The 15,671-nt window shown below is 41.2% G+C and overlaps 1 protein-coding gene across 2 annotated transcripts in view; it reads right to left on the bottom strand.

Annotated features, from left to right (window-relative positions):
* Positions 1-495: 495 nt before the first annotated feature.
* Positions 496-15,671, bottom strand: part of negr1 (neuronal growth regulator 1) — a 165,761-nt gene continuing 150,585 nt past the window's right edge. For both annotated transcript variants that reach the window (XM_031756233.2, XM_031756232.2), the window contains one exon: positions 496-9,066. In XM_031756233.2, the coding sequence (XP_031612093.1) occupies positions 8,966-9,066 (101 nt within the window). In that variant the 3' untranslated portion in view covers positions 496-8,965. The remainder of the gene's footprint in view (positions 9,067-15,671) is intronic.

Raw genomic sequence — 15,671 nt, forward strand, 5'->3', positions numbered from 1 at the left:
CAGCGAAGGGAGAGATACAGCCGAGCATCCGCACCTTTGATCAAACCGGAATCAAACTAATGCACTCATTAGTGTTTATCTAAAGCCCACACACGGTCCAATTATATTTAAATATCAGGGATTTTTGTAAATAATATAACGCTGCCTTAAAAACATTTAAAAAATGCAGTGACATCCAATAATTTGTGTAAAATTAACGAATCAAAAGGTCTGTTTTGCTTTTACATACATATAGTCACGAGCTGCACAGAGAAAACCACAAAGTATCTTCTAATTAAATGGACGACCCGGATATTTTTAGTCTTGTAGGCATGTTGTTATGAATAAATTACGTCCATTCAAATCATTCTCTCTTAAACCCATAAAAGTGCCGCTTTGAGTGGTCGAGAAGGCGAGACGTGCTCTCTGTGAATGCGGCTGGCTGAGAGCTGTCGCTGCCACGGAGGTCTGATCAGGTCAACACAATCAACACAATCACAATCTGCAACTCCATCATCAACTGCCATTTATTAGTATCAAACCACTGCTACAAAATTACATCAAACATGATGAAAAGGGACTTGCATACGTGCTATACACAATGTAAGCTTTAAAGTAACTGAAGTACATGAGTTTCTTATTTCTGGACAAATATCAATATATATTTATATATGTATATATATATATTATATATAGATATATCAATGCCACTTAAAGCCATATATATATCATTCCAGTGATCTAGACCCTATAAATGTACAACTATACCCCTGGTGGCTAAAGGACCTTCATACACATTTACGTAAACATTTCCATTCGAGATTTCTCATCAAATGATTTTTCAGCATGAAGATTTAAATAATAATAAAAAAATCAAAATGCATACAGAAAACTTACAATATCCTCCATTCTTTTTATAATGAAATCAAATCAAAACAATGGCATAAGTAAACATTTTTAATTTACAGAGACAAACAGAGTAAGTGCTGCACCCCGTACCATTTAAACTAATACAACACTGGAGACACATGATGCACCGGCGCTACAAGGGACTGATTTGCTGTGTCATTCAGTGTATAAAACTACGCGTAATCTGCCTTTTGAAGCGTGAAAACAAATAAAATGGGATTACATTTACTGTCAGTCAAATAATGACATTTTCTCTATAGCAATCCTTTCAACTCTTCTTGAAAAATGACAATTGCCCGGGAGCTTCATGAGAAAACACTTTGCGGTGTGTGATTCAGTCATAGGCGTCGTGGAGAGACCTGGTTCAGATAGCTTGCTTTAAAACCCAGGCATTATCTCAGGCTCTGCATCATTGGCTGGCAACTTATTTTCCAGTTCACTGGAAATAATGAGGGACAGGTTGACAAATACTTGATGCAACCTCTATTTAAAATAGCATGTCCCTCCACTACACTGGCACCTGCCACATTTTCAGAGGGATTTTAAAGGCGTCCCATCAGTCAGAAATTACTCAGTTTGAGCAGATATTGAAATGTTTGAGAGAAACGAAACAGGCCTGTTATGACAAAAAGATGACTATTGTCCCTTTTCCCTTTAGAATAGACTCAAACTTACTCAGAGACTGGTTATAGAGAAAGATATTCAAGCTTTTCTTTTTTTCCCCCCTTTCTTTCTGCCTGGTTTTGACAGGAGGGATAGCATTTGCCTGCTGTGCAACAAACATATCTACCAAACTGAATGCATTCAGGAAACAGAGGTTTTTTTGATACTGACAACTCAGTATGCTGCTCAGGGAAATGGGATGGAGACTGCAGGAGCCAAGCAGCAGCCCCAGCGTGTAGTATGACACAATCTCCCAGTTAAGACTGACAAAGGCACAGGAAGGGTTTCATTAACCGCGAGGTCAGGAGGAACCCCTGTCTCTCACAAGTCCTCCAGTCTCTCCTCTCTGTTCGCGCTGTCCACAGATGTCTTTGCGAAGAGCCTAAAAAAACCACTTTGACACCATCCTAATCACTTCCACACTCCACAGCATCCACCTATATATATATATATATATATAAGGATAGATGGATGAATTTGCAGGACTGCAAATGCTCATCTTAATGTCATAACATGCACTGATAGGTTGAGGAGCTGTATCAACGCAAACTAACTCATTGTCAGGTATTTTCCCCCCACATTTGTCATTTAAGACCATACATGCCACTTACAATCTATTGCCTCTCCTCCCTGCTCTTACCGGTGACATGTACAGTGTATGCACTCTGCAGTAACGCGCTGTCTCAGAGTGTCACAGCAGTCTGAGTTTGTCACGATGTTTCCCAAGTCTCACATCCACAGTCGCACATGATCCACAAAATCCTCCTCGCTGTTTTTAAAGCATCAGGAAAGTTACAATAGAGTCAGGCACAGTATGTCAAAAAAGGAGGGAAGATTAAAAAACGTGCCTGTAACTAGCTGTAAAAATAATCTGTGTACACAGTTTGACCCCATGATATCCAGACCCTGGAAGATAAACACATGACGACACCGAACTATTCGCTAATCAGAATTATTGTGATTATCGTGACATTTCAAACCATGTTGGACTCATTGTTTTTTGTGTTGTACATTATATGGGTGAGTACTTTCAAGGGGTACAAATACAGAGGATCTCAGTTATAAGTGTGAGCGGTCGTTGGTTGCGTCTTTGTTAAAGTGGAATGATTGGCCGGTGTTATAAAACAGCCAGTGTAAAGAAATATGACATTTGTCATGGCAGTAACGCTCTAAATAAGGGCTGGGTTATAGCGTTCAGCTGATTAATAGCATACTTTGAAGGCACATTCAGTACAGTACTCGTCCCCCCTCAGAGACTCACTTTCAACAGCTGTTGTCTCACAATGCAACAAACTCAAGCTCATAATAAGTGCATTCACAGAGAGCAGGGCATTTCTGATACATCACGGTGAGAGGAAGAGGATGCTCTCAAATGGGGAAATTTAAAAATTCAGGATAGGGATTGCGGGGCCATAATAATACGCGCTAGCATGAATATTTAAAATCCTCTTATCTTAAATTTAAAAAGTGGAGAGATTTTTTTGCCTCCGCTGTCAGCTGGGAGCGTGAGGTGAGGCAGTGATCTATGCAGGTGGGTGGCATGGCCTCTTTTCAGCTTGTACATCAGCACGACTTTTTCATCTGAACTTTTAAGAGGTAGGTCATATCGTGGATGTTTTAGTCAAGAGTGTATTCGGGTCATACAATACTAGAAAGCCCCGTGCTATTTCCAAAAAGGTATAAAGTAGCACAGGTGCATATCGAATGGAATGAGCGGTGACTTATGTCCGCTGATGTCTCCAGATCACGTATACTGAGCGATGCATGCCAGTCAGTGATGACGATGATGCAGCGCAAAAGGTGGTTAATCCTGCGTGCTGTGGAGTCTGGCCATCTGTGCTCAGGAGGCTTTGTACAGTGATTGAGGCAGGAAGGGAGGGGATCAAATATGCATGATGCTGCACATTTGCAATGATTGATATAATGATTGTTAATTTGAGCTGCCCCATTAAAAAAAAAAAAACCTCGCTCAACCACAACGTGTTTACGCCAGGGCGGATCCAGCAGGTCTCTTTCAAAAGTGAAGAAATACACTAAATCATAAGATGTACAAACAAAATAATATTAAACTAACTTGCATTAACAGACTTATAATGGAAGCTAGGGGTGAGGTGCATACAAATCTAAACATTAGCAATGGCTAATGTAACGTTAGCTGATGTTAGCTACAGTTTCATAGAGTGACAGAACAAACATCTACTCTGTTCTGACTTATCAAGACAGATTTAAGTTATTTAAATATGTGTGATTTTTAAAGCATTTTGGGGACTATTGACTGTTTTAGTGTCACTTGCTAGCTATCTAGCTACAGAGAAGTGAGCTTTAACTGATGCATGATTGCTAACTACCTGGCCTTAGCTTCCTTGCTATTTTGGGTGTGTGATAATCACGGTAACATTGTAGCCTCAAGCGAATGAGGACCACTGGTCATGAGGAAAAAAGTGAGTATTTCCCAGTTGGTTGGAGAGTTGTTGCTGGAGGTTGATGGCATTTGCTGGGAAACTGACTGCTAAAGCAAAAGTCACACAGACCTGTCACTGCTGGCTGCAGCAGTGAAGCGTAGCTTTTTCTGTTCAGTTTATGTTGCACTTTTTCAAGTTTTACTGCCGATCAGCTAGTCAGCTGTAGTTGGTAGTTAAGGAGATTTTTCTTTTGGTGCAGCACCATCTTTTCACCAATTTCCCCTAGCGACAGCCAACAACTTCCAAGAATCACTTGCCAACCAGTTGGGGAACAATGATTATTTCCTTGGGACTGGTGGTTGTATCATAGCATCACATGAGAAACTGTTATTGAGCTGGATTATGTGCACTTAAAACACGTTATACTGTGTTTTATCAGTCTTCACTCATTTGAGAGGACATATTTGGGTGCACCAACTGTTTGAAGTCCATTTTTTTTAGCTAGAATGGGCAATATCATAAAAGCTAGTTCTTATGTTGAAGAACTACATACAATGGGAACACATCGTAAATTAATTGGTACTTAAATAACACCTTTCTACTTGGTTGTGCACTGAAAGAACTTCCTACTCCAGCCACACATACACATTCATACAGTGCTTTTCTATGTGCCCCTGTGCTTTTTAACATTCACAACCACACTCACACTCTGACAGATGCATTGGGGGCAACTTGAAGTTCAGTATCTTGCCCAAGGATACTTTGGCACATGGACTGGAGGAGTCAGGGATCCAACCACTGACCTTCTGAGTGATAGGTGACCCGCCATACCACCTGATCCAGACCCATCCCAATCCGAAAATTCGTACATAAAAAAACTAAAATACGAAATTAAAGAGAAAACAATATTTAGGATGCAGTGAAACCATGGATGGTATAAACCATGGACATAGCATCTGGGTTGGAAAAATGAAGCCAATGCAGAAGTGCCTTAAACCTGCATTTTATCTGAAGGCCACCAGATGGCGATGGCTGTGGTAGCAAAAAGACATCTGGTCCAATAGACATCTACAGGAAAATGGCTTTCTGTTTTGACCTCTGTAAACACTTTTTTGCTGAGTTTATGGACTCAGTTACTCATTGTGGACCATATAGAACAAAACATTAAGTCTGTGTTGTAAATCTTATATCTCATACTATGTGTCAAAATGGAGGATTAACTGTCACCTGAAACTGGCTAACAAGCTGTCAATCACAAGTTATTAGCTAATAAGCATAAGGTTTCACAGCCAGACCTGCCCTTGCTCATCACATGAGGATGGAAACGCTCGATTCGGGACTTCACAGACTGATGGGTGACATCACAATGGATGTGCATCAAACTGTAAATAAAAGAAGCACACCCACCGCTTGGTCATTTCAGCTGTGGCCAGGTTGGTATTTAGAAACCTGATGGGCGAAGAGTGGCTCTGACTGCAAACCCAATAACACTGCAAAACCGTAGTTACTGAACACGAATTGCTTAACCATCTATTTTACTATAAATGGGACCATACTTTATAAAATAAAAGTCTAGATGCATTAAAGAAGAACTAGTGAGAGAGACCATAAACTGACGAGTTTACTGTGGTCATAAAACAAGTGAGAAGTTGGGTCATTTTGCCACAGACTTCTACGCAAATTGGAAGGCTATGCCGGTTTTTATTGACAAGTTTTTGGCTGTTACTATGAAAGACTTTAAATGCAAACATAGCAAATTTACAAATGACTGGTGCAACCCACATGAGCTTCTGGCAAATGTTTACAAGGTAGCATTTAAGCTAATTTTGTAGTCTGCGTCATGGGGGGGAAAATGACGTGCAGTGAGGTTGTAGTGACGGGCCGGCGTACGCTGTGAGGATGCTGTCTCAGCTAGCTTTACTCTCTGGCTTAAAACGTGATGAAGTAACAATGAAAAGTCCTCTTGAGCGCTCATTAACTCAGATGTTGCTTTATCTTGTAACATGAAGACTTTTATTGCAAATAATACTGATTTGATAAAAGGGACTTGTTAATACCATTATTGAAAATAATCAACATCCAGTACATTTCATATGGAATACTAGCATGGTTTTAACTGCTTAACAAGCAACCAACATAACTCCAGACTGTCACCAATGTGCCACAATAATCATCATGACTCTGAACAGCAGTTGTTTTTAGTTTATCAGCAAAGTCGATCGAAAGAAATCACAAACAAACATAGCCTGGCAATCTGTAAGAGGTATGTCTTTTTAGACCAGGATTATGAACCAAACGTTTGGAAAAAACTGCGTCCAGTCATAAAAAGTATGAATATCTGTAAAATGCCCACCTCAAAAACACAAGTTAACTTTGACATGCAGCACAACCATACTCTCTGCACATCGTCAAACACGCAAGTGTGTGAAACTATGACTACACACTGGCTCTAAAGATCAAAAGGTATCATATTTTCTCCAAATATACACACATTGACTCTGTTCTATAATACTGTTATATTGGTTCACACCCTCTCTCTTTCAAAAAGTAGGTAATTTGATTGCAAACATTGTTCTTTTAATGTACTTAAATCAACAACAGTTATGGCATCTAAATGAACCAGACAACATTATAAACTATGCCATACTGTGCCTCATTCAAATAAATGTCACATATTCAGTTTTACATGTTTCAAATGTATTTTTTTTTACATTGTTTTTCATAAAGGAAGAGAATAAATATACGTCTGACCCATTTTCATTATACCTTAACATTTAAACAAGATCATATGGTGCAGTATTTTTATAATTTGTAAAACAAGCTGATAACAACTTTAGTACAAACAATAAAAGAAAGAAACGGAAAAGGAAACAACAGAAAAGCTCAGCAGACCTCAAAACAAATCACCACAAAACGTTCAAACAATAATGTTTGTGCTTTAAGTCTTTTAACTGCGATGGCTATTTTTCTATAGATTTGCAGTTGCAAGTTTGCCGTCATAAAATACTCTGAACTTGAATGCTGTTAGTCCCTCCACTGTTCGGTCCAAATCCGAACGCGTTATTTGGACCGCAAATACTGCATTTGTACAACTGACTTATTTGAAAATACCTGCAGGAGCCATCGGTTGGATTTGACTGAATATAATGCCTAATTTAACAGATAAGTCAGCTAATGGTTCATGAACATTCAGTCATCAATAATACGTCAAAATGACAAATAAGTTGTGTCATATTGAGATTTTCTCCAAGCGTCCTTTCAAAAAGAGGGTAATTTAATGTCTATGGTACTATTAAGGCATCACAGTACAGTTTCTCTGTTTCAACCATGAATTAAGGATACGTGAGGATGAATATGCCACGCTGACAGCCTTGTCTAAAAGCAAACACTGATTTTAAGCCTTGAAAAGTTACAGTTTCTGCTGTTAGGCTGAATTTAAATGACCGCCGATGCACACTGATCATCTCTTTGTTAACCTTGATCATCTTGGAGAGGGCTGGTAGCACCTTAGGCCATGTTTGTTTGGTAATGAGCATCTTCTCTTCATCATGAATAACATGAAAAAAAGTAAAACTTCCAAAAGGTGAAATTATTCTAGGTTTTTTGTAGATTATGCACTTAGCCAAATATGGCTTTGGCTCTATATTTGAAGGAAAAAAAAGAAAGAGAGAGGGACGTATTTCTGCATTTAATTCTCCGCACTGGAAAGGAGAGTAATGAAATGCAGTGCAGCAGAACGGTGCTTTCCCAGACTCCATTATCCAAGTTTCATACCCAAAGTTGGGGGCAAAAAAACCGATCCTACATTACGGAGCTGTGGGTTTTCAGCCAAAGATGATCAGTAGGTACGCAGCGAATTCAGAGACAAAGTGCTCTGCCCTGATGCCTACTGGAGGTGGAGCGCAAACTAAAAAGAAAGAAGCAGCTCAACTTGGGCCTCGCCTTTTCCTAACTGCAACAATTTGTCATATTCCTCACATACACTGACTCGCTGAAGAAAAAAAAGCAAGACAAAACAGAAGGAAAAAAACAGAGAATATACTTTTTTATTTCTATTTTCAAGAAAAATGTAAACATGGGGCGGCGATGTTCCTCCTTTCATAGCGTACAAAGTCATGGTTTGTGTTAATGCTCTTGGTCGAATGAGAAAAGCTGGTCCCACTTTAAAACAAAAGCCTATGCTATATTAAAATATAAAGATACAATACAGTATATTTTGCTACTTTTGACGGCTGCCTGATTGAAGCGGTTAGGCAGGCATAGTAACTGAAGGACCCATTTCAGGATACGACAAACACACCTTCAACACTGTTCATCCATCTATTGAGTAATCGTAATAATACAGGTCTTGAAAACGCCCTGCCTTTTTTAAATTATTTTGTTGTTGGTTTTTTGTTGTTTTTTAACTGTTTTTGTTTTTTTTGAGCTCACTCCATGATCAAAAATTGTATTGTTAGGAATCTAAATGTCTTTCCTTTGTTCAACAGCCAGTAATACATTCAATACAACATTGGTATGGTAATTCTGTGTACTGTGAGACTTTGCGGAATTGCTTCTTTTTTAGTCGTGTACAAAAACAGGTGAAGATGTCAATTTTGCGCCATCGCCTCGCAGGGAAAAGATGCATGAAAGTAACTCATTTGAAAGGTTCGAGGGGCGGGGGAGGGTGGGGCTGTTGATTGGTGTGGGGGTTGGGGATGAGCACTGAATCACAAGCTGGTCAATCGATCAGAAAAGGAAAAAAATAATAAAGAGGAAATAATAATAATAATAATAATAATAATAATAATAAAAAACATCATAGTATTTACATGACAGAAATTTCACCAAATAAGAAAATAAGATTAAAAAAAAAAAGAAAAAAAAAAAATTTCCCCACACAAAAAGTAACGCTGATTATTTTCCCACCACAGCTTTTCAACAAACTGTACCAGATTGGATTCCAGCCATCAGCAATGTCAAAAAGGATTCATAAATGCTCTCGACAGTCATTGTGTCTGGGCTGGCCTCTGCTAGTACACGCTGATGAAGGAGGAGAGAGCCATGACCAGGTACCGGCAGGCCAGCGGGATGTGCGCACTTCCTGTGCTCCCATAGGGTGCAGTGTTGGGCGCTGTGGGCAGGAAACAAGAGAAGCTCTGATTAGTTGTGATTGCACTTTCACTTGCTGCACCGACCATTTGCAAACCCCGCGGTCAGCTGGCGTGGCGCGTCCAAATGACACAGCAAAAATGGCAATTACCGTACCGCTGCCACTGATTCCAGTTGGCTTGTGAGACAGAGTTAAGCTCTGATACTCGTAAAAAGGCTGCATTATAATCTCATGAACAACTAAATGTAGTAAAGCTATCAGAAGAGATTATTACCACACATGAACTCATAAGACTTTTAGCAATTTTACTTTTTTAACAATAGATAAAGGAAAACAGAACAAGCTGTAAAGGATAAAGACATTAGAAACACTAATAAACATATACATACATAAGTAGCTTTACATACGCATTTGCACACCAATGCATTCGTACATATACCATATACCAATAGACATGCATACATACTACATTAAATAAATGAGTGGATACAAATCTGTATATAGTTACATAATGAATTATATGAGATTAAGTAATTAAAGGGGAAGGAATGGAAAAACAGCCCACAGATGAAAGCGGTGGCATCATCCAATTAAAAAACGATATTAGTCTCAGTAAAATGGTTGGTGACATCCAAGATGTCTGGGAGGGAGCCTGTTGATGTGGCAGTGAATGGTCAAAGATTAGTGTTCTGTAAGGAAGTCAGTGAGATATCGCAGCACACTTTGTGGGGCTGAAGGTATGTTTGATGATGTGTAGGAAATTATCTTGTTGGTCATTTAACTGATCAGCAACACAAACAGAAATCAAGCCTCCAAATGGCTGAAAGTTCACCCAGATCAAAAAATAAAAGTCCACTTCTTTGTAGAGCAAATTTAAAAACAGCAAATGAAGAAAAATAATGATCAAAATCAATCAATGACCAAAGAGTGAGTAAAATGTTAACACCATATTATGTAACTGAGTTGAATGTTAAGTTTTTTCTGACACATTGATAGATTACTGGTCATGTGACCTTCCAAAACTGTCCTGACACATTTACTACTGTTATAGTACAACACTATGAGCCAGTAAGTTTTTCACCCACTGGTGTGAACCTTACCAGTTCTTTGTACCGTGTGGGCTAAATAAGATATTAAATGTAACATCCAGAAGTGACATCATTACTGCTGAACTGAGGACGTTCTCAGAGGGAGATTACTGCAACATTTATAGAAGATGAGACCTTCGACAACAGTGAACTGAAAACGCCACCATGGTCGCATTTTTTCTGTTTTTTATTCTTCTATTTGTAATCTAGAGTTTTTTTTCTGTGCTGCAACACCTGTCATTTAGAAGCAGACTGCAGCGAGTATAAATGGTTATGCAGCGAGCGGTGACGAATGCGTCGCCCATAATTGCGGCTTAAAGCAGTAACAGTCAACTGAGACAGGTGTTGGTGTGTTATGCTGTCTGATCAGATCACTTCTCCGAAATGAACGAGGGCGTGTACGACCTGATCGACAGCTGTTTTATTTTCCTCTTAGTTTTATTGAACACTCGGGTGCCTGGACAGACCCAGAGGGTTTTGTGACATCACCTACAGCTCCCCGACTCCCTGCAGACATTCTGACCTGTCATCACAGGAAAAGTGCTGGTGGAATAATGACATTAGTGATGTTTTAATAGAGTCACATTAACTAGAAAACTATTTTTTCCGCATTTGGCAACTGATTGCAAGTACTTATGGTGACCTACTGGTCTCCCAGATGTTAAACGGCCAACACCCTCATATTCTAGGTAAGGGTGTTGCAATCACCTTTCAGTCGTAAGGTGATTGTGTGGGTCGCAACCCGTCTCTTTTCAACAGGTCACATGACTTGCGCTTGCCCATTGCCTATCTCACTTTGCAGTTGAATCTCCTGCAGCAACAATGTCAACGCTTGTGGAGAAATGTCTGAATTTGTGTTTCGGACCTGTGAGGTTCTGGCTGGACTCTGAATGTAAGTAGTTAATGTGAATTTATGTGTATGTATAATGCAACAGATTTGACTGCATTCAATTGCAGATTCCATCTTGTGTATGTATATGTAAATTTTGGGGTTTTTATTAAAGCAGACAGATATTTGAGGTGTGCCAGCTCTAAATGTGTATGTACTAAAGGTGCAGCCAGATAACAACAGTTTTCTCTTTCCAAATGTAATATTTCCTCCAATAAACTGGCATGAAACTCCACTGGGACCTTATGGTTTTAACAGTGTTTAATACTTGAAAGCAGTGGTGCACCACTGGTGGTCTTTAGCAAATTTCTTTAGCACCAGCACATACTGCACTCTGTCTACCACTACAGTTAAAACATTTAGTAAATCCAACTTTAACCGGACATACAGTTCAATCAGGAGTAGCAGCACCAGAGTCCAAAAAAAAAGAAAAAAAACCTTTTCTTCCATCTCATCTATTTTTAGTTGAGTGTCAAAACACTTATTCCCCCTTTTCCCTCTTTCATATTAGTGGCCCAAAAAAGTCATCAGTGGAGAACAGTTGAGGGCTGAACAAGGTCTTTTGTAACATTGCTATTGAAGGAGGCTTTGTTTTGGCTTGTTTGTGTTTCTCTGACCAGCAGACAGCCACAGTAATATGAACAGGTCTCTCTGGAGAGCTGCGTCAGGCGGGCAAAGAGGAAGAGGGCAGCCTTTCATTTGGAAAAGGGCTACTCTGCCTCCTCATCACAGGCACACTCTTAGGTTGTAGCTCAATAAAGCACACCTCACAGGTTACAAAACAAACACTCCATCAGCACACACACACACACACACACACACACACACACACACACACATATATATATGTATAAACCTGCATGTACAGGTCACATGCATGCTTGCACAAAGAAGTGGGCAAAGCAGCACAAACAGGCTCTGCTGCACCAGGGGAAATCATGTGGTGCACAGCCCATATCAGCAGGGTGCCTCTATTTACACAGCCATGTAATTAGTTCACAATGTAACTCCTCTGATGTGGACCTCACAAACACACAGCCCAAAGTGAATGACGACAAAACCGAACGCACAGACATACCACGCAGAAACACAGATTCTGTCGCCAACATATCGAGCCATTTTCGTGCCGTTTCAAAGGTCAGAGATGCGTGATCTGCAAGAATCTCAGCCCCTGGTAGTGAGGGCCGTGCATTCATTCAATAAGAACCTGCAATGGTTGCCATTAGTGTTATATGAACGCTAGTGTGTTAAAATAAATACAATGATGCAGAGATTGATCTTTTTTTTCTTGCCGACATAATAGCTTGTTGTTGACAATTTTCTCAGGAGATGTGATGGAGAGAAAGGGAAAAAGCCACCCTGTTATCACCTGATATTTTCAGGCATTATTTGTCAGCGCTGAAGTTGTTTACCTATTAGAGTGAAAACTATAGCTTGTCTGACAGATGGAAAGGGGAACAAAAAGGGAAAAAAAAACAGTGAACAGAGGTGCACAATTACACCGATCCGCCACAACATTCAAACCGCCTGGTGAATATGGTAAAGGTACACCCCGGGCTGCCAAAACAGCTTGGACCTGTCAGCGAATGGACATGGGACCCAGGGGGTTGTCCTGTGGTGTCTGGCAGCAGCGGGATATTGGCACCAGATCCTTTGGGTCCTGTGCAGGTTTGGGCCTTCGCGGATCAGATGCAACCCACAGATGCCTGATCAGGCCGGGATGTGGGGAGCTGGCCTGGAGCTTTTTGTTGTTCTCCTCGAGCCATTACTAAATAGCTTGTGACGTTTTTCTGGGGAAGCGGAGCATATCCAGGCCGGAATTCCATCGTCCGGTGTTTCTTTTGTCTTTACAAATGCAGATAAAATAAGATAGTTGATGACTGCAGCAAATACCTTCTCTCCTTTTCTTTCCATACGTGCTCTTTACTTAGCACAGCCAAAGCTTGCCTACATGTGATTGGGTTAATAGATATGCAGAATCTATTTATAGAGATGAGCCGGGGGAGGCCGGTGTCGTTGAAGTCTGCAGAAAACGTTTAGGTCGGTGGTACATGTCAAAGTAACATCCCCATAATTGCAAAGACCTGAGGTTCACCAGAAGGACCTTCTACTGTAAGACAATCAGTATTTTTCCACCTTTGCTGTAAGTAGTTTTAATGTGTCTGATGTGCGATGATATACATGTTATGTCCGTGGCCGGCCGGCGTGAGCCGCAGACCCTCCCTTTTCTTTCTCCTTCTCGCCTTTCTTTCTTTGCCTCCCCTTTCCACCTCTTTCTCTGTCTTTGTATCCGTCCTCTCTCTCTTTCTCCCTCACCTCCTATCCAAAGTACAGGATAATGACACAGTTTTCCTGGGCTGTGAGAGCGAGCTGAGAAATGGTAACCATAGCAACAGCTCCTGTCCTGCTCAGCCGGCCCACTGCTGCCTGCGCCTCAGCGCGCAGCATTGTGCTAGCCATGCTAGCGAAATCATTCTGGGTGTTGTTTGTGTTGCGTGTGTGTGTGTTTATGTGTGTGCGTATAGTGGTAGTGGCGGTGGGTGGGGGACTAGGCAGATGTCACTATTTGCCTTCTTCAGTCTCTCATCTCATCAGAGTCAGTGTAGTTTACGGCTCAGTAAATACTGCAGTAATCACATTAATATCTTGTGCACAAGTGCTTTTCGTGCAGCAGTTCAAAGAGCTCACGAAGTAATTACTGGATCTCTGCGATGACTAATGTTGACTGGGCTGGAGAGCATAACAATAAACCTCTCAGTACTTCAGGAAGGGAAGTGTTAAGTGAGGTTGAGGTATAGTCAGAGTTACCGGTCCCTGCCTCCTCTCTGTGTTTGATTTTGGGCTTGTTTAATATCTCCCCGTGTCACCGCGAAAAGCCTCCATTGTTTTGACTCTGTGGGTTGTAACTTGCCATTTTAATTAACTCCCCAACCAGGAACCGCCTGCAATACTATTACTCTGCTTATTACCATGAAGGGAATGGAAGGAGAAAGATACAGACAGACAGTGAGTGCAGAAGAAAGAGCGATGTGGGGAGAAGCAGGGTGAACTAAAGGAGGAGAAAGCGAGAGAGAAAAAAAGGACAGTGATTGAAAGGGGGGTGAAAGTGAGGCTGAAGCAGCAGCAGCGGATGCAGGAGGGGGGAGAGGGGGGGTTCTGACTGAGCTCTACCTCTTTGGGGTTTGAATTTAATTGCCATGTACATCAGCAGCAAGCTACAATGAAGTACCAGAATACCAGACAATATATCATAGAGAAACCAATAGTGTCAAGGATGCGCAAACGCAGGGAAGACAAGCAGCGCTCCAAAGGGAAGAGGAGCAGAGGAGATAAGTGGAGATGAAAGCGATATGCTTCAATTACTGTTTTGCAACAGAATTGAAATGAAAAACTAAAGCCTCTCCAGCTGTAGCAAGAGTCATATGAAAATAACAATCCCCGCTACTCTCCCCTGATTCTGGACTGGAGCCATTAGCTGTAAATAGTGAGCTGGAGTATGAAGCACTCTCTCTCACTCTCTCTCATCCTTCCCTACCCCTTATCTCTCCCAAATCTCCACCGACAGCAGTTTTGTCACCCACATATCATATGCACAACAAATGCTAAGGCCTTGAACTTCAGTCTCTGTTGACACAGATAATGAATCATACTGAAATCTGCAACTGTGGCACTCAATGCGAGCTTTGTATCGAGTATTATCTCGAGTGCTGCGCTGCACTGTAATTCGCTGGAATGCCATTATTTATTAAGTAATAGGGTGCTTTTCATTATGCTAACCTATTCTTCCCCGCGTCCTATCTTCTCCTATGACCCTGAATTCATTCCCCCTCCGCCATCACGAGGACCTTTCAATCGTTTAAATGTACCTCGAGGAGCGAGGAGGCTTCTGGAGGAGCTCGGAGAAACACAGGTGTGTCCTTTCTCGCATAGCATAATGAAAAGCATCCATAGTGTGAGGTAATTGGCCGGCTTTGCAGACACAGGTGAAGATCTATTTGGGAGCGAGGGCTATCTTTGCTGTTGGTCCCTTTATAGTTCAAATCAGTCACCTATGCAAGCTCAGGCTATTTGAAGGCCTGCAAATCCCATCATCCTCCAACACGGGCACAAATGCAGAAACATAAAGTTTAACCCGACCCTACTACTTTTCAGCTGTTTAACCAACACACACTGGTACTTTTGGCTTCCTTTCCTTGAGCTTTATACTGTATACATTCAATAAAGCACATGAAGGAAGATAAATCGAACAAACGTGCATGTTCTTGTATTGGATGAAGTTTCCAATCTATTCATTTGTCTTTTATTGGATTCACAGAGTTGGTTGTATCCTCCAAACAGCCTGTCACTCGCGGCACACGGACGGCAGCCAGCCAGGCAACATCCCAATCCCCCTGTGGACGTGGCTTCAGAGATGGGCTCCTCTGAGCAGAGGGTGTGGGAGGGGTTCAGTGTCCTTGACCATCAATCAGTGGCCTCTGGTCCTTCCCCCACAGCTCCCCCGAGAGACACCAGATGAGACACTCCTGAGCCAGAACTGATCCTGTACACGCCATGCTGTAAATCGGGCTAAATCCCTCTACACGCCAGGTTCACAGCAGCCACCAAGGGTGGCTACTGTGTTTGCACAGTACTGCAAACACTAAAAAGCA

Source organism: Oreochromis aureus, linkage group 15, assembly GCF_013358895.1.
Source record: "Oreochromis aureus strain Israel breed Guangdong linkage group 15, ZZ_aureus, whole genome shotgun sequence".
Lineage (NCBI taxonomy): Eukaryota > Metazoa > Chordata > Actinopteri > Cichliformes > Cichlidae > Oreochromis > Oreochromis aureus.